General features: G+C 44.5%; 1 protein-coding gene across 1 annotated transcript in view; it reads left to right on the top strand.

Annotated features, from left to right (window-relative positions):
- LOC105891936 (eukaryotic translation initiation factor 3 subunit H) overlaps positions 1 to 940 on the top strand; it is a 33,318-nt gene extending 32,378 nt beyond the window's left edge. The window contains exon 8 of the mRNA XM_031577106.2: positions 654 to 940. Within this exon, the coding sequence (XP_031432966.1) occupies positions 654 to 751 (98 nt within the window). The 3' untranslated portion in view covers positions 752 to 940. The remainder of the gene's footprint in view (positions 1 to 653) is intronic.
- Positions 941 to 18,776: the final 17,836 nt, after the last annotated feature.

The raw sequence follows: 18,776 nt of genomic DNA, 5'->3' as shown, positions 1-18,776 counted from the left end.
GTAACATGGTACAGCGATAGATACTTGGCACAAATGCCAGGGTTATGGTTAGGGTTTGGGCACATATGCCGTGGTTAGGGTGTGGGTACATACAAGTACAAAGTGTCAATGTTCTGTTGCACCTAATAGTCCCTCCTTGTAGAATTTATCATTTAAAAAGTGAAAATAAAGGTTTACCATAAACCCTACTTCAGAACCATTCTAAAGTTTCTACTCGACACCACCACCTTTCTTTCGTCCCCTCACCTTACTCTTTCACATTCTTTTATCCCGAATGCACTCCGTACAAACCAAGAAGGCTCGAGTGTTTTTTTTTTTTTCTTCCTTTCTTTCTTTCCAGCGCACCTTGATATTTAATGGGAGGGACGGCTGGTTTGGAATTGATCTCCAGATTGCTCTTTGAATTGATCTCCAGATTGCTCTTTGAATTGATCTCTTGAGCATGAAAATACTCCCAGAGCCAAAGTGTTTAACGCCACCATGTAATTAACTTGATGCCAGTAAAGCAGAAAAACCAAAGCCTTTTAATGCTTTGAAAGTGTTAGTTGCCACAGTTCATTTTATGTGTGTGTGTGTGTGTGTGTGTGTGTGTGTGTGTGTGTGTGTGTGTGTGTGTCCGTGTGTGTCCACTCTTCTTTTTTTTTTTTTAATAGGACAAATCAACAACTATTGTGGGAACGTGAAGGAGTTCACTTCACAGAATCTCGGCAAGCTATTCATGGCGGAGGCTCTCCAAGGCCACAACAGCTAGAGGGGCGTTGAATGGAAGCCGGCGCTGAAAGGAAGCCACAGGATTTGCTAATGAGTCGACACCGCGCACGTCACCAGCCCACACGCGTCTTTTTATTTCCAAGTGGTAGTTGAACATGGCAGGAAGAAATGGTCAGGGGTAAACAAAAGCCTGTACAGGTCATTTTGAATAAAATACAGTACATTAAAATGGTTGTTTGGTTGGTCAAAGTTTGTTTGTTAATTACACCAAGTGTCAAGGTGAAACCCACGCATAACTGTGTGCACATGCACATGTCCCACGTGTAACCCATTGTGCACATTAAAGTATCTAGAGTAAAGATATACACATGCACATACGCATGTTCCACGTGTAACCCATTGCGCACATTAAAGTATCTAGAGTAAAGATATACACATGCACATACGCATGTTCCACGTGTAACCCATTGCGCACATTAAAGTATCTAGAGTAAAGATAGATTACACATTAAAGTATCTAGAGTAAAGATATACACATGCACATACGCATGTTCCACGTGTAACCCATTGTGCACATTAAAGCATCTAGAGTAAAGATAGATTACACATTAAAGTATCTAGAGTAAAGATAAATGCTGACTTCCTGAGCCTTCCTCATACATCCCTGTGGGCTCTCTCTACCTGGATCTGTCAAAGAAAGAAAGCGTTACTGCAAGACCTGGCCGGCGTGGAATGTCAAACGCCCGACGGCCGATGTTTTCTTGCGGATGACTATGAGGGACTGCTTGCGGTCGGCTTCGCTCATCTTCTCCACCCCCCCTTGCACCCTCCTCCTCCTCGATGGCTGGGAGTGGTGATTAGAGTGAGCGGCTTGTCACAGGGGCTGGCTTGTGAGGGCCTCCATCTTTTTTTTTTTTTTTTTTTTTTTTTCCTCTTGGCTGGAGCTGTCAGGACTCTGTAAAGTGGCCAGGTACGGTGGGACCGGGCCTAAATCAATGGCCGATCGAGACCCGGACTTAAGAATCACTTGAGGCCATGAAAGTCTCAACACAAAAAGAAAGTTATGTCCTTTGAGAGAATTTACGGTGTTTGGATGTCTGGTCTGTACCACCACGAGAAGGCTCTTTTAAGGATCTGCCCGATTCCCCTGTATACTCTCTCTCGGTAACAAACCTGTCGGATCAAGTTTCATCACTGAACAGTCGATCTCGAGACGTCTTGGCTCTGCCACTTGTTTCTGTTGTTCTATTATTCATTGCTCCCTCCTGTTGAAAGTCCACCGTCACGCCTCAGTGTTCCTGGATGAAGCTAGAGCCTAGTAAGGGGTGTAACTCCAGCCAACATAGCATGCAGGTGATTAACTGCAATTACAGGCCACACCATGATCAGAGGACATTAAAAACAGAGGCAGTCAGGCTTTAAATGCTCAATATCTTCAAATCGATAGCTGTAAGTCTTATTAGCATTGGCTAGTGCTGTGCAAGTTCTCTTTTCTTTTTTGTGAGTTGAGTGTCTGTGTACACACTTCAGGTTAGTATAGAGAAAAATACAGCCTACATGCCACCCATCTTAAGCCAAGAAAACGTGCTTTGCACGCTAGAGTGTTTAGAGAGAGAGATATCGAAAGCTATTGAAATGCCATAAAAGAGAGTAGACTCAAACAATGTGTTTGTCAGTCGCCCTAGAAGCTCTGATGGCTGAATGAAGCAAAACAAGTTAAGTCAAGACACTTCTTCCCCCCCCCCCCCCCCCCCCCCCCCCCCTTCAATTATTGCCATGGCAACTGTAGATTCAGTATGCTAAGACTGGGAGATACATGCGGCCCCCTCTATCTTCCGTAGCCCTCCCCCTCCATGAAGTAATCTGGTAAATCCTCAGAACCTAAAGAAAATAAATGATCCCACAGAGGTGTGGGCGGAGATGATGAACAGGGGATTCATGGTGACGGAGGGGAAGGGGGTTGATTTTTAGATAAACGATGAGGGGAAACATCCACCAGATGAATAACGTTAACCATGAACACTGCGCTGCTCACGCTTTATGGCAGCCTTGATCTCCACGAGTTTCTCAATATTAGACGGGTGGTAATGCGCTAATTATTTTAATAATGATGCACATCAAGGCAATGACTATCCCATTTATTTTTAATGGAATATGCCTTTACAGAGGAGGCTTTGTTGAAATGAGTCACTGTGCTTGCCTCACCTTAAGTTCCTCATTCAAGACTGTTTACTGTGCCAGTTAGACAGCTGGTCTGAACACTATTCATGGAGCAATTTATACTAACAATGTATGAGAGTTTGGACGGGTCTGCCACCACCCCCTTCATCAATGAGTCGATGCGTGTAGAGGTGGTCTTATGAAACTAGGTAATCTACACTGTCCAGAGTAATTATAGCTGGTGTCACATTGCCGCCGTGAGTTATTGTTCCCTTGACAGATGCCCTGGGAGGACTGTATGACCGTGATCGACCCCACCCCGACCCTGGTCGAGCGTCTCTCGAACATAAAACACACTTCGAATAAATCAACTATGGAGCCAGGTGATGCCAGGCTCAAGCACCCAAAGTGCAGTGGGGGGGGTTGGTGGATATGGACTAAAATGACAACCTCTGATAAAGAACATGTTTTATTCAGTCTGACCAGTACCATTAAACTACCTTTGGGTAGGTGACAGCTTGCAAGCGAAGTAGCCATTTGGTGTGTCACAGCGGGACCATTTTCACCACAGTACAAGGGACGGTTTGGTTGGCCAGGGTTTTTTTTTCTATCCCTGAGTCATACGAGGTGTCAGCGCTTGACCAGAACTGGGCTTCTGTTGAGATATCTGGGGGGGGTTGGACCACTTCAAGGCCAAGAGGCCTGTAAATTCTCCCAAGGTGTCAGTGGCTCGACAGTGCTGCCTTGGGCAACACAGGAATAAATCCCCCTTTCTTTCTTTTTTTTTTTGAGAAAATTGGTCAATTCCTACTCGTCCTTCGCTCCCTCCAGGTTGAGCCCGCACCTCCTTCCATGTATGTGTGAAAGAACTGGTTGTTGCAATCACTGCTTTCTATTGGCACCAGGTTGAGTAATATCACACTTGCCATCGGGTTACAAATATTTTTTTTCACCACTAAAAAGTAATTACATTTAAGTACTTTTCAAGGTTTTCAAAGGAAACCCTGAAAAAATATGTCCCTGAAAAATACAACAAGGATGAATGACTTCTCTGGTTTTCTTCTACAGCACAGTGTGAATGTTTAGCTTCCTAAGAGAAGACCATATGCCACAATCTGGGATGTCTTTTTGTGAAGGCAGGCAGCCTTTCTTCAGTCTTACACTGATGACAAACTAATTTGATGATTGCACAGTGCCAAAAGCGCTCGGATTAAGGCCTGATGAGCCATCGTCGCTCAAACATTTTATTGCAAAAGTATGATCCGAGCCGTGGGTGGTTTAATGGACCTTCTGCAGTGCCTCTGGCATCCTGTCTGCTTCTTCCTCCTTTGCCATGCTGTATACAGCCATCAGATCATCAGGTTCTGCTGTGCTGTGCTGTGCTGATACACACCTGACGTCCAAAATAGTCATTGAAGAACGAAACAGTTGAGGACATGTTCGTGCGAGCCATCGTGGACGCTTTCCCGGAGGCTGGAGCGGATCCTGAGGATTTTATAATCCGCCTTCGGCAAGGTGACCAAACGCCAGCGTGAGTTCACCCTGTTCCCTGCCACATGAAAAGCATTATGGTGTCTGACATGAGAGGGGGCTGCTAAGGTATTTAACTAAATTGGATTTTTATGCCAATTTTCCTAAGCAATAAAAGTATGAATCATGCTGTTATGATTGCCACCCCCACAGCAAAAAAAAAGTATTTTCTTTGCTTTGGAGAGAGAAATGGCTCCATTGGACAACTGGATTCATACGAACATGAACACAAGAATCCATTACCGAGAGCATAAGGGATAAAAGCAGCTGTAAATGAACACGCCTGCTCTAAATACACATCTGGAGCCCTCTGTGAAGACAAAGGACAATAGAAATGTGACAGATCCACAAGAAGTGATGAAGTCTAACCACTTGATACTGGATTGTTGGCATAAGAGCATTTGGAGATTTTTAATACTCCTCTTGCCTTTGAAAGTGAAACTCAATTTAATTTAATAATAATTCTATTAACCTTCTATTGCCCCAGGAGAGGATTGTAGAACTGAGCATGGCTGCCCTTTCAGTTGCCTTGAGGAACTGGATAGAAACGTGTACTGTATATAAAAAAAGAAGGCAGAGAAGCTTGAGCAATTTAGCTACCAGAGCAAATACCACAGCCATGGCTAAGAGCTGGATCTTGGCTTATGCAGCAAGCTTAGAAGGCCAAAGAGACCCCTGTGGGGGATGTATCAGCTACCTACAGCAGTGGTACAGTTCCTGTTGCTTAAATAAGGGCCTGCTCACCTCTCTTTGAGGGACCTCAGCCACAGCGCTTATTTATTTATTAATTGACTTTATTCTGATTAGTAGCCTAGCGCCATTGCCCCATATGTGCAGCAGGTTGAGGAATGATTTGGGAGGGAAAACCACATGAACACACACACACAGTGGAGCCAGTTTAGCGGTTTACATTCCCCATCTTCAAGAATCAAGATGCATCTACTTCTTTGTCCTCACCACAGTGTCGTGAAACGTGTGTCTGACGTCAAAAAGAAAATAGTTCCCTGCGGAGTGGCAGGAACTTTTTTTTAATCATATAAATGCATCTTTCGGCTGGAGGCTGATGGGGTGCACTGCTCTCCAGAGGATGAGTTTGCAGCGCAGGGGAGTGCTTTGTTGGACGCCCCCCTTCTTGGCTGTGCCTGCTGACAAAGGCGAAGGGCTTTTGACTTTTTGGCTTTTGCTGATTTCACCTTGCTTATTCTATTCACCCCAACAGTGCGCTGATTGCCAGCTCAAACTCTAGCATATTCCACTTGTGGTTATGGCGTAGGCTTTTTTATTTGTAATCTTTTCAGTGGGGGATAAGGAGAGTCTATTAATTATGTCTAAACATAATTCAGAGTTCCAAACGGATTATTCTTTGAGGGTTGAGGGAGGGTGTATTACTGCAGTCAGCATTATTCCCCTGAAATGGCATCCTTTATTTAATGCAATATGATTTTGATGCCACTTCTTTCTGAATCATACATTTAAAAGAGGCAATATTTGAAGCAGTTTACAAATCAACTAGCGCATGAACAAAGGGCCCGGCATGCAGATCCATCTCTGGGGCCATGGCAGTCGGGCACTGCCTGCCTGCCTGCCAGCCTGCCTGCCATGACAGTCTGGAGCAAAAGCTGTGGAGCCACACCACTGTGATTAAAACGGGCGTTTATGATCAATTGCGTAAAGTTGCGCTTCACACTGACGGGACGCAGTGTCAAAGGAATGGCCTCAAGCTCACAAAGGCATTCAGTTGCTGAAGGCCTACAGAAACAGGGGTGGGGGGGGCTCTGAAAAACTGAATGTGCTTTGATCAGTAAATTGAAAGAAATCTGATGCAAGTGCAAATCTAATGTTTAGTGTTTGCTGCAGCGCCACAGACTGCTGAACGCCTCAGTCACTGGCCGTGCTTGACACTGTTCATACTGTGCATTACCCTGTTTCTGACGTTGCAGGGTTTATTATAAACGTTGGCATCCTCAATAATTTTCTTTCAAACAGATTTCTCCTAGCCGAAGAGATTGAAGATTGGGCTATGGTGCCCGGACAGACTTTACCATTATTTATTATACTCTCTTTGTTGTAACTTAATGTTTTAAAAACATTTTTGGTTATTTAAGCCAGTTGTTGGGCTCTATTAGACAGGAAATGATGCCACCTCTCTAGCCATGTGGTGGCACTGATGCCACCCTAGGGTGGTGGCACTGATGCCATGTGCTGGCACTGATGCCACCCTAGGGTGGTGGCACTGATGCCCTAGGGTCCAGACACGTGTGGGTGCCCTCAAGCCCCATCTTTGGGTAATTAGTCCCATTCTTCGGTCTGCACCCAGGAAAAGGCAGAGGAATTCAACCCTGAGGAGAGATGCCAGAGCTGGAGTGTTGACAGCAGTCTAATGTTCATCTCCCGCCCCGTTCGCCCCGTTCCACCAACCCTTCTCATGCCAGTGATGCCAGATTGCAGGGTGGGCTCAGACTTTGTTGGCGCTTAAGGCAAGATTTTGGATTGAACCCTTCCCTCCCAACCTTAATTAACACCATGACTGACATGCCTTGCTCTAAAACTTTAATTTATCACAACTAACAGATCGTGACAGAAATAAATAATCAAACGAAGCCTGTACACAGCACTATCAAGTTTAGAGTCTAAACGGTTTGCTATTATGCCAAACAGACAGTTGGGAATTACACTGACAGTGAAAAACAGTTAATCTGTTGAGGTTCCTAAAACAAATAGGAGAATTTAAAGAGAACCTATAATACTAATTTTCAATGATTATAATTCCATTTTGGGGGTCTACTACAATAGATCAGTGTTCCAAAAACATTGTTTTTCACATACATCTCTATTCACCCTCTATCTGAAATGTTCTGTTAGAGCTCCTGTGTCTTGATTGGTCAGCTAGGCGAGCAATAAGGATTGTATTACGAGATTGCGTCATCTTTTTTTTTATTCGATCAGATATTTATTTTTCTTTTCAAGTTTTCAACACAAAAACCAAACACACAACACATAACACAACACATGAGATTGCGTCATCTTGTAACAAATGAAAAGGGCTGGAATTCCAACCAGGTGTTTCAGGCAACTGAGAAAAGTGGTTTCTGTGGAGGAGAGTTACTCCCTCTTGCGTGTACTTTGGGCTTTGTAACTCTGCACACAGTTTACATGCACAAAAAAGTTCCATAACACACACAAGGTAAAGGGGGAGACCAGAAAAAAAATGACAGGTCCTTTTAACACTTAAATGTTGGCAAACCATCTTCAGGTTTCAGAACTGTGGGCAAGTCAGTTGATATATTTATTTCATGAACACCAAGAATGGGGGATGTAATTTTCATAATTATATTTAGAATCTGGTTAACATAATAATTAGTAACTGTTTTCTCAGATGGCTCAACTTACCCTGTCAACTGGATCAACGTACCCCTAACATGGGGGGGGGGGCAAGTTCAGCCATAAGACCCCTGTTTTTGGACCCTATATTTAGTTTATTTGTCTATTTATTTAGGCACACTGCTAAAGTTTCAATTAATTGCACACATCCTGAATGTGTGTGGTATGCATTCGTTTGATTTCTGTTCTACTCTCTTGGCGGTAAGTCAACCGATGAAAAAAAAATGGTTCATCTTACCCCACTCTTCCCCACGCCTACCTATAGTCATAAAAGCAGATTCTGAAGAGGGGATTGTGTCGAGAAATAATGTTTTTCTGAAAGATAATCATATGCTGAGGAGGGAGGCAGACCTGACTGCAGCAGCTTACTGTGCTCTGTGAAGATGTTGGTCACAGAGGATAATCATCCTTCTTGTAAACGTCGTGTGTGTGTGTGTGTGTATGTGTGTGTCTTTTTCAATCAAGCAGTAATGACAGAGGTAACTGCTATTAAGGGAATGAATGTATGCCCAAGATGGCCACAGTTGTCATAGAAATATTCTATAAGCATGATCATTAGGAATGAGCAAATGAAGACTACAACCTCTTTTTAAGGCCAGTAAAATAGAAAAGGATTTGATTTGTAGGTGTTGTTGCATATCCCCATGCAGATGCAAAGGTCATGTGTTGGCTTCTTAGGAATGACCCCATGAATTCTCTCTTCTTAAGCTTCTGCCTTTAAACGCTATACAAAATCACTGTCACTGAAATGTCAATGTGTAAGTTAAGCCTTTTAAACTTAAAACAAGTTCATGTTATGAGATATCGGGTGTTTCGGGTGACCTATCGCCGGACCAGGAATGAACCAGCGGGTGATGTACAATGGCCACAAAAGAGTGCACAGCTTGAAATTCCAGGCAGTTGCCATCCCAAATGGCTTAATTGCCAATCTACATGGTCCAGTAGCAAAGTTATACATAATTAGGATTTGTGTGACAAAGTGTTACAGAAAAAAAATGCACATTTAGGCCCACTCCTAATGCTGAGTTTGATGTAATAAATAAGACCTATTTTGTATTGCAGCGGGAAGGAAACATGATTCTGGGCTTTTAGCAGACTCTGGTTTACAACCTGTACTGGAACAGCATGCAGTGTCCCCTGCCGGCCATCCAATGTGCCTATATGGAGATCCTGCATATCCACTGCGTGTCCACCTCCAGGCCCCATTCAGAAATGTCAATCTCACTCCCCAGATGATGGCATTCAACACATGCATGAGTGAAGTGAGAGTGTCGAGTCGTGTAGAGTGGATGTTTGGAAACATCGCAAATTATTTTAAGTTCATGGACTTTAAGACAAATAAAAAAATTGGGTTGAGTAGCGTAGCTAAACTGTACATTGTATCTGCTTTGTTAAGAAATGCACTCACTTGCCTGTATGGTAATCAGACATCCACTTTTTTTTTATTAAATCCGCCACACATTCGGGACTATTTTTCATGAGTTATTCACTCTCTATCGAGTGCATAGGTTACCTAAGGCTAAAGCCTTAACCCACAAATACATTGAAATAAATTACTGAATTCTTTACACCTTTGACATTTTTATGGTATTAGTGTGAATGTACAGTGCCCTCCACAATCATTGGCACCCCTAGTGAATATGAGCTAAACAGGCTATAAAAAAATATGTCTTTGCTGTTTATCCTCTTGGTCTTTCACTCAAAATATTCACAAAAATCTTACCTTTTCATTGAAGTAAAATTATTGAAAGAAAAAAAAACTGTTGACATTAAATTAATATTTTTCCCCAAAACATGTGTGCCACAATTATTGGCACCCCTAGAAAAATCTTGTAATTAAAATCTAACTGAAGTATATTCCCAGTCATGTTTTACATTTTTAAGTTAACCTGTTTGATAAGGAACTCTTATGAGGTCAACCATGACTTCCTGTCCCACTGGCGTACAAATATGAGGTGACACAGGCCAAATTCCATTAGTCATTCATCACTATGGGAAAGACCCAAGAACACAGTGACGATGTGCGACGGAAAGTTGTTGAGCTGCACAAATCAAGAAATGGACACAAGAAAATCTCTAAACAGTTGAAAATACCCATTTCCACTATCATGGAAATAATTAAGAAGTTTAAAGCGACAGGAGATGTTAAGAATCAGCCTGGAAGAGGACGTGTCTGTACATTGAACCCACGCACCGTGAGGAGGATGGTTCAACTGGCAAAATAATCTCCAAGGATCACAGCTGGAGAATTGTAGAGGTTAGTTGAGTCTTGGGGTCAGAAAGTCTCCAAAACTACCATCAGACGCCACCTACATCACCACAAGTTGTTTTGGAGGGTTGCCAGAAAAAAAGCCTCTGCTGTCAATCAACAACAAACTAAAGCGCCTACAGTTTGCCTAATGTAAGTCAGACTTTCAATGGGACTGAGTTATACGTTCAGATGGGACCAAAATAAAGCTTTTTGGCAACAAACATCAAAGGTGGGTTTGGCGTAGACAGAAAGATAGCCATACAGAAAAGTACCTCATACCCAATGTGAAGTATGGTGGCGGATCTTTGATGTTGTGGGGCTGTTTTTCTTCCAAAGGCCCTGGACATCTTGTTAGGATACATGGTATCATGGACTCCATCAAATACCAGCAGATATTAAATGAAAACCTAACAGCCCCCTCCAGTAAGCTTAAAATAGGCCGTGGTTGGACCTTCCAGCAGGACAATGATCCGAAGCACACCTCAAAATCAACACAAAAATGGTTCACCAACCGCAGAATAAAGGTTTTGCCATGGCCATCACAGTCCCCCAACCTAAACCCCATAGAAAATCTGTGGGATGTGCTGAAGCCAAGTCTACAAACGTTGACCTCAGAATTTGAAGGATCAGGAGAGATACTGCATGTAGGAATGGTCTCAGATCCCGTGCCATGTGTTCACCAACCTCATCACGCATTATAGGAGAAGACTCAGAGCTGTTATCTTGGCAAATGGAGGGTGCACAAAACATTAAATTAAGGGGTGCCAATAATTGTGGCACACATGTTTTGGGGAAAAACATTTATTTAATGTCAACAGTTTTTTTTTCTTTCAATAATTTTACTTCAATGAAAAGGTAAGGTTTTTGTGAATATTTTGAGTGAAAGACCAAGAGGATGAACAGCAAAGACATATTTTTTCATAGCCTGTTTTGCTCATATTCACTAGGGGTGCCAATAATTGTGGAGGGCACTGTATATAATGATAAGATAGTAGTACAACATTGTATTTAATTGTTAATGAAGACATGTTATAGTAGCAAGACAGTATAAAGATCTCACCTTAATAAAAAAAGAGCAAAGTCCAGACATGTATGTATTATATTTTGTTTTATTATTAAACATCGGTCATCTCAAAATTATTTGTTTATATTATTATTTATTGAGCAGGATGGCCAGACACTCTGAATATGCTCCAGTCCAGTTTCACTGCAAGAGAAAAAAAAGAAAACAAAAGTTGCCTGACGTGTTTCTAAAAGCAACCAACATTATATCAAATGTCAAAAGATTTGTAAGACACCAGCCAAAGTGTTCACAAGTAGAATTTACAGTATACATAAAGTTTAATAACATTGCTTTCATCAGAAGCACAGCTGACAGACACTACATATCTAGTGCTTCAGACAGTACCTCTTAAATTGACTGCCATGTGCATTTCGGTGTATTGCACTGAATCACTAGATCATTTAGTTAACCTTTCAATTACAGCAAGCAATGCTTGCCCTTGCTGCTGCTGCTGCTGCTGCTGCTGCTGCTGCTGAAGGGGCATGGCCTGGGTAGCCTGCATTTGGGCCTGCTGTTGCTGCATCATCTGCATCATGTCTACCATCTGCTGCTGCGACTGTTGTGCCCTCCTCGCTGGCTTTTCCATCTCTTGCTTTTTAAACTCTAGCTCTTTCTCTCTCAGCTCTCTATCAATTTGGCTTCTCTCCCTCAAAAATGCAATCGTGTCATTGCCACTTCTCCTACGCTTGTTGCTGAACTCCTCTCCATCCTCACTCAGCCTCCGTTTTGTCTGGCCCATTCTCTCCATGGCCCTCTTCCTAGCCTCCTCTGCTTTGGCCCTGTCTGCATCGAGAAACATTTGAGAAACTTTAAATTGAAGGTCGAGGGAACTATTCAGGGCGTCTGCAATAGTAGACCAGGCCTTCCCCTTGTCCACACTCCCCTTCTTGAATCTGAAGGGCTCCGAAACTAGAATTTCTCTAGCGAGAATAACATCATGCCTCTCTGTCCACTCCATGGGGGCACTAGATACATTTGGGCAACTAGTTAGCCAAGTTTCAACATATGACCAACTACATAGTTTTGGATATAAAGTAGGCTATAGTTAAGATACCTGTCTTGTTAAATAATTCTAATCAAAACTGTTGAGAATAGCCTATTTGTTAGCTACAACGTTAGCCTGGCTAACTAACGTTAACGTTACTTACTGTGGTCTAGCATCATCTTGGGTGCTGGCAACGGATGACATGTCTATGAACAAACATGAAAATCGGTCAAATTAGCGGATATCTTTAACAAATATACTAATAATCCATAAAAGGAATTTCGAGATAGAATCGCGCGTGCGCAAAGTGGATTTTAAATTTCTCGAACGCCGTAGCCGTCCCTTCAACCGTCGCTGCTTAAAGTCCCTATTATCCAATCCCAAACCCCGTCTCTCACCCGCTCACCACACCCCTCACCCACTCACCACACCCCACCCCATCCCTCACCCACTCACCACACCCCATCCCTCACCCACTCACCCGTTCACCACACCCCATCCCTCACCCACTCACCACACCCCATCCCTCACTCACTCACCTCACCCACTCACCCACTCACCCCATCCCTCACCCACTCACCTCACCCCATCCCTCACCCACTCACCTCACCCCACCACACCCCATCCCTCACCCACTCACTCACCCACTCACCCACTCACCTCACCCCATCCCTCACCCACTCACCTCACCCCATCCCTCACCCACACACCCGCTCACCACACCCACTCACCCACTCACCACACCCCATCCCTCACTCACTCACCCGCTCACCACACCCACTCACCCACTCACCTCACCCCATCCCTCACCCACTCACCTCACCCCATCCCTCACCCACACACCCCATCCCTCACCCACTCACCACACCCCATCCCTCACCCACTCACCTCACCCCATCCCTCACCCACTCACCTCACCCCATCCCTCACCCACTCACCTCACCCACTCACCACACCCCATCCCTCACCCACTCACCCACTCACCTCACCCCATCCCTCACCCACTCACCTCACCCCACCACACCCCATCCCTCACCCACTCACCACACCCCATCCCTCACCCACTCACCCACTCACCTCACCCCATCCCTCACCCACACACCCCATCCCTCACCCACTCACCTCACCCCATCCCTCACCCACTCACCACACCCCATCCCTCACCCACTCACCTCACCCCACCACACCCCATCCCTCACCCACTCACCTCACCCACTCACCTCACCCACTCACCTCACCCACTCACCCACACACCCATCCCTCACCCACTCACCTCACCCACTCACCTCACCCACTCACCCACTCACCCCATCCCTCACCCACACACCCCATCCCTCACCCACTCACCTCACCCACTCACCCACTCACCCCATCCCTCACCCACACACCCCATCCCTCACCCACTCACCTCACCCACTCACTCACCTCACCCCATCCCATCCCTCACCCACTCACCCACTCACCTCACCCACTCACCCACTCACCCCATCCCTCACCCACTCACCCCATCCCTCACCCACTCACCTCACCCACTCACCTCACCCACTCACCCACTCACCTCACCCACTCACCCCACCACACCACACCCACTCACCTCACCCCATCCCTCACCCACTCTGTATAAGTCCAAATGAAGGCTTAAAATTCTAAAAATAAGATATATACTTAAGTACATTTAGTGTAAGTATATTTATACATATGATGTATATGTGATTTCAGGACTTGGGCTCTGTAAAGTGCTTTGAGACAGCGTCTTTTGTTAATGGCGCCATGTAAATTAATAAAACTGAATTAAATTATATGGAATGTGATGGAATTGACAGGAAGTGAGTTTTTGTCACTCTTTTTATGATACTTTGGTTATATACGGAAGATCAGGAATCAAACTAGCCAAGAATAGGAAAATAATGTATTTGAAATAGTGTATTATTAGTGTCCAATCCAGAAAAAATCCACACTATGACATTTGTCCCCAGCAGCCCAAATCTCAGCTTTTTCTTCTAGCATCCATTTCCCATAAACCCCTCAAAGGTGTCTCAAGAAAAGCACCAGAAAAGGCTGAGTTTATTGAGGACGAGATCCGCATCTGTCGGATCCGCATTAAGCTGGATACATGTTAAAGTCTGACCCGAGGAAACATAAGAAGGGAGAAAACACACACAAAAAAAAAGTATCTTTTTATTTTTTTGGCTCGCACCGAGAGCATGGTGGCGCATGCATCACACCACCACACCTGACTGGGGGCTTATCGGACTGCGCAGGAGGGTCTGAGACGGCAGACATGAGAGGGAGATGAGCTCCCCTGATAAGTCCCCGGATCCGGAGAGGACCCGGAAGCTGGACCCGGAGACCGATGTGCCTTTTCCCAGCAGCCGGCGTCTCTTAAGGTCCCGTCAACGCCTTCCACGCCGTCCACGCCGTCCACGCCGTCAACGTTTCTCTGTTTCCAAGAAGGCCCAGATCAGCAGCCATCATCTCTGCATAGCCGATGGACGTGCCTGTGATTAACATTTCAGAGAACGGGGAGACTATCAATCTTTTTATCTGCTTTTTTAATGCCTTTATCATTAAATTGAACCACGTTCTCTCTCTCTCTCTCTCTCTCTCTCTCTCTCTCTCTCTTTCTCTCTCTCTTTCCCGCCCCCTCTGTGTCTCTCTCTTTCTTTCCTAACTCCATTTTCCTGGCACTATAATGGTTTTACTGAGAGTCTCCTTTTCCAGCTTGATTAATTAATTTGATCTCAGGTCCCTCTGAGATTTCTGTTGAATACACATGGAATATTTATGGCACATTTTTATAAGATTAATTAAAAGATTTTTTTTCACCACCAGAAACAGGAGATCTCACAAGTCGCCTTACCTTTAGCAGGATGTGTGTTGCTAGATATGGCATGGGGCGCTGTTGGCTCTGGGGGGCAGGTCCCCCCCGGACCTTTAGTGCTCAGTTGGGCTATCTCCCGGGCCTTTCTGTGTGGAGTTTGCATGTTCTCCCCGTGTTCACAAGGGGTTTCCTCCACTAAGAACCCCAACAGAAAAAACATGCAAAAAGAACAGAACACTCCTGTCCGTCCCTGACCAAGACGGACGGTTCACTTGGTCCCCGGTCACCCTTGGTCACCGTGACCTCAGGCCTGCGTGTGCGTGTGTGTGTGTGTGTGTCGCCTCCATATATATGCACGTGTGTGTTGCAGTGTGTCGTGTGTGCCATTAAAACCTGACAATTATTTACAATTATATTATTATAATTATAACTGTTTTGGAACATAAGATCATTTTAACCAATTGAAGTCAATGGATCATTTCAACAGACCATTTAACACTTATACTCTTTCTGTTGCCTCTCCTCATTATTTTGATACCAACTGGTAGGCCCCACCAACCAGCAGCTGGTGCTAAAGCTCGGAGATCTTCATGGTTTACTGAAAAAAGAGACTTGGGGAGAATGATTTGTTTTGGTCGCTGGAGATGAAAGTTAGTTTATCTCTGCATTACTTGGAGGTGTTTTCTTTCCTCTTGTTTGTAAAATTGGTGCATTAATTGGGGGGCTAGTTTAAATTCTGCTCACGGCAGCAGTCCTTTGTGTTTTTAAATGATCTGAATTTTTCAGGGAGCGCCACTCTCGCTCTCGTAGACTTGGCTGCGGTTATGCTGATGTAACTAAGCCGAGGCCGTACTACATTATGTTTTCTCCGGATGCATCTGTCGGATGGGATATCTGGAGGGATAAATAAGAAGTATGCCAGCACAAAAGCAAATATCACAACACACACACACACACACACACACACACACACACACACACACACATACACACATACACACACACACACATACACACATAGACACAAGTACAGCTGTGAGAGCCTCACTTGAACCATCTTGACAAAGTGAGGTGTCTCAGCCAAAGAGTTTAACTGCAGGAGAGGGAAAGAGAGCAAATACGCAAACAACACAAGCTGGATATGCTCTGCCACAATGATTTCAGGCGAACAACAAAACTGCAAAATGCACTGAGATTTACCCACAGGTGTTGGTGCATATATTTACACATCATGACCCCACTAACACGCACACACACCATCCTAAGGTCTGCCAAAATGTCATATCTTGACACTATTGAATGTAAAGCTCTAAATTAGAGAGGGATACTCTCGAAGTTAAAGTGATGGCCAGGGTTCGCAGCAGGAGAGAAGGGCTTCAAAGGCCGGGATCAAAATGGATTGTAATGCTCCAAAGGACGTGAAAGAACTTCCTCAGTGCATTTAAGCGCGCGCGGATTCCCCCCGGAAAATGACATTCCGCTATCCGCCTTTCTAGATTGGTCATGGTACGACACATTTTTTTTTTTCTATTTCCTTTCACCCCCCCTCTCTTTTCCCTTCCTCAAGCTAAACAGTAGCATAGCTCATTTATTCAGATCGCCCAGGAAGAAAGGCTCGAGGAGAATTACCACTCCCTATCTGGACTCAACACTGTGACCACAAGTTATTTTGTCAATACATAACCGTAAGGGTTCTTGTCAGTACACAGTCGCCGTGGTGATTTGCCGAATTGCTCTCGGCGGACAAAGCAGAGGCATTAATTTGAGGCTGTTAGGGAGACCAAGTACTAGTGCACGCTGTCATGTGGTAAAGTAATGATAGAGGAGAGTCCATCATGAACAGCAGCGGGGTCGGGCATTAGCCTTTAAGGTGCTAGTTTAATCTGTGGGTGAAGGAGGTGACAGCAGTCACTCATCGTGTGTGTGTGTGTGTGTGTGTGTGTGTGTGTGTGTGTGTGTGTGTGTCTCTGTGTGTGTGTGTGTGTGTGTGTGTGTGTGTGTGTGTGTGTGTCTCTCTGTGTGTGTGTGTGTGTGTGTGTGTGTGTGTGTGTGTGTGTGTGTGTGTGTGTGTGTGTGTGTGTGTGTGTGTGTGTGTGTGTGTGTGTGTGTGTGAGAGTGAAGCCTCCTGAAACCTCCTGAAATGTTCTTATAGACTTGTTTTATTTGTTGGCAAAATGGAGTTTAGAACTGCCTCACGCTTTCTCTAACTGCACTGAAGGAAAACAAGCATGAGAGAGAGCGAGAGAGAGAGCGAGAGAGAGAGAATGTCTCTACACTAAAAGGATAAGAGCGAAGGATGAGAAAGTGTTTCCATGGCTACATATCATTTCTGATATGAGAGTCACAAGGGTCAGTTGGTAGGTCTTCATTAACCCTTTAAAGTCTCTAAGGACGACGATAGAAGAGTTTGAAATCATCTAACAGCACGCCGGCGTCATGGCAATGAGAATGACTTTGATTTGTGCAAACTCAAATGTGTTTTTTTTAACCTTCATCATTAATCTTGCAGGTCTTCAGAATGCATCTGCTCAATTAAAGTAACAAATGCAATTATATTTCTCGAGCTCTGAGTATAAATATCATGGATGTGCTTTGACTCTTTTACAGAAAACTAAAATAATTTTGCAAACTTAGTTTGCTTTCCTACTTATTTCAATTCTCTTGTTTAGTTGGATGACTATGTCTTTTTAACTGATTCAGTGACAGTTTGCGTCTCTCCGCATGGAAGTAGATATCAAACATTCTGTTTTTGGGCTTTTGGAAGATGTAGGTATGGAGCTTGGAGATCGCCATGGTGCTGGAACTCACTTCAAGATGGCCGGGGTTTGCAGGTAAAGTTGTGAGCTTGTGATATTGGAGCTCAGCAATATTTGCTCAGAAGCCAGCAAGCGGTCAGGTTATTTAGAATTTACAACATTGTTTTTAATTAGAATTCAAATCAATGCCGCTACTTAAAAGGGTGTAAATTGAAACCGTAAACACTGGCCAGAACGCGGAAGCGGCCGCCACTGTCTCCTGGTGAAGGATAGAGCCTGGAACGGGGGCGTAAAGTGAGTGTCTGAGCACATTTCATCGAAACACACACCGGTCTGATGAATGAAACATGCAAAGCACCATCACTCATCTAAATACCAAATCAATATTAATGTGCTACAACTGGCGCTAACTATAAAAATCCCTGCCATGTGTCTCCACTGAAATATATGACTCTGTCCCACCGATTCCAGAAGCGCCCGGAATAAGAGACTCTGCCCTGCATTCGGATTGGACTCCTGGCCTCTTCTGCTGATGTCTGAAGGACGGATTTGGAACAAAGGTGCGCCAAATGACTACATCCAGGGGACATGTTGCACTGTTGCAAATCAAGGGAGGATCAAAGCCTGGACAAACTCCTTTGGCCATTAAAATTCAGGTCAAAATGCAGGACAGTGCCCTTTCATCTGTGTCTGCCTCCTTACTTCAACGGGGATGCGTTTCTGAGCTTCACAGCTGTTGGGCTCGATTCGTGCCGTTTCTGAAAGCTGAACTGGAAAAAGGGAACATGGCGTATGGTAGGGGGTAGCTACAGTTCTTTGTGAATTATCCCACACTGAGGCCGATGGTGTTGCTGTTCTTGGGTAGCCTACCATTTCTGTCTGAGAGAAGGGACAGGGAACCTTAAGTGAAGGCAGACAAATTGCAAGCTCCAAATGCATTACAGATGAGGAGACGGAGAATAAGAGAACCAATCTCCACTGTCCAGCAGATAAGCCCGCAATCAGTCGCTCTCCCATAGGCCATGTCCAAATCCTATATGGTCTCTAAATTGGTAATATTGTCTAGTAATATGAAAAGAAGCCCAGTCGCTCTTTCCACCGAAGATTTCTACCAGTTG

Source organism: Clupea harengus, chromosome 11 (genome assembly GCF_900700415.2).
Source record: "Clupea harengus chromosome 11, Ch_v2.0.2, whole genome shotgun sequence".
NCBI classification, from domain to species: Eukaryota; Metazoa; Chordata; class Actinopteri; order Clupeiformes; family Clupeidae; genus Clupea; species Clupea harengus.
This window is presented reverse-complemented; position numbering and strand designations above follow the sequence as displayed.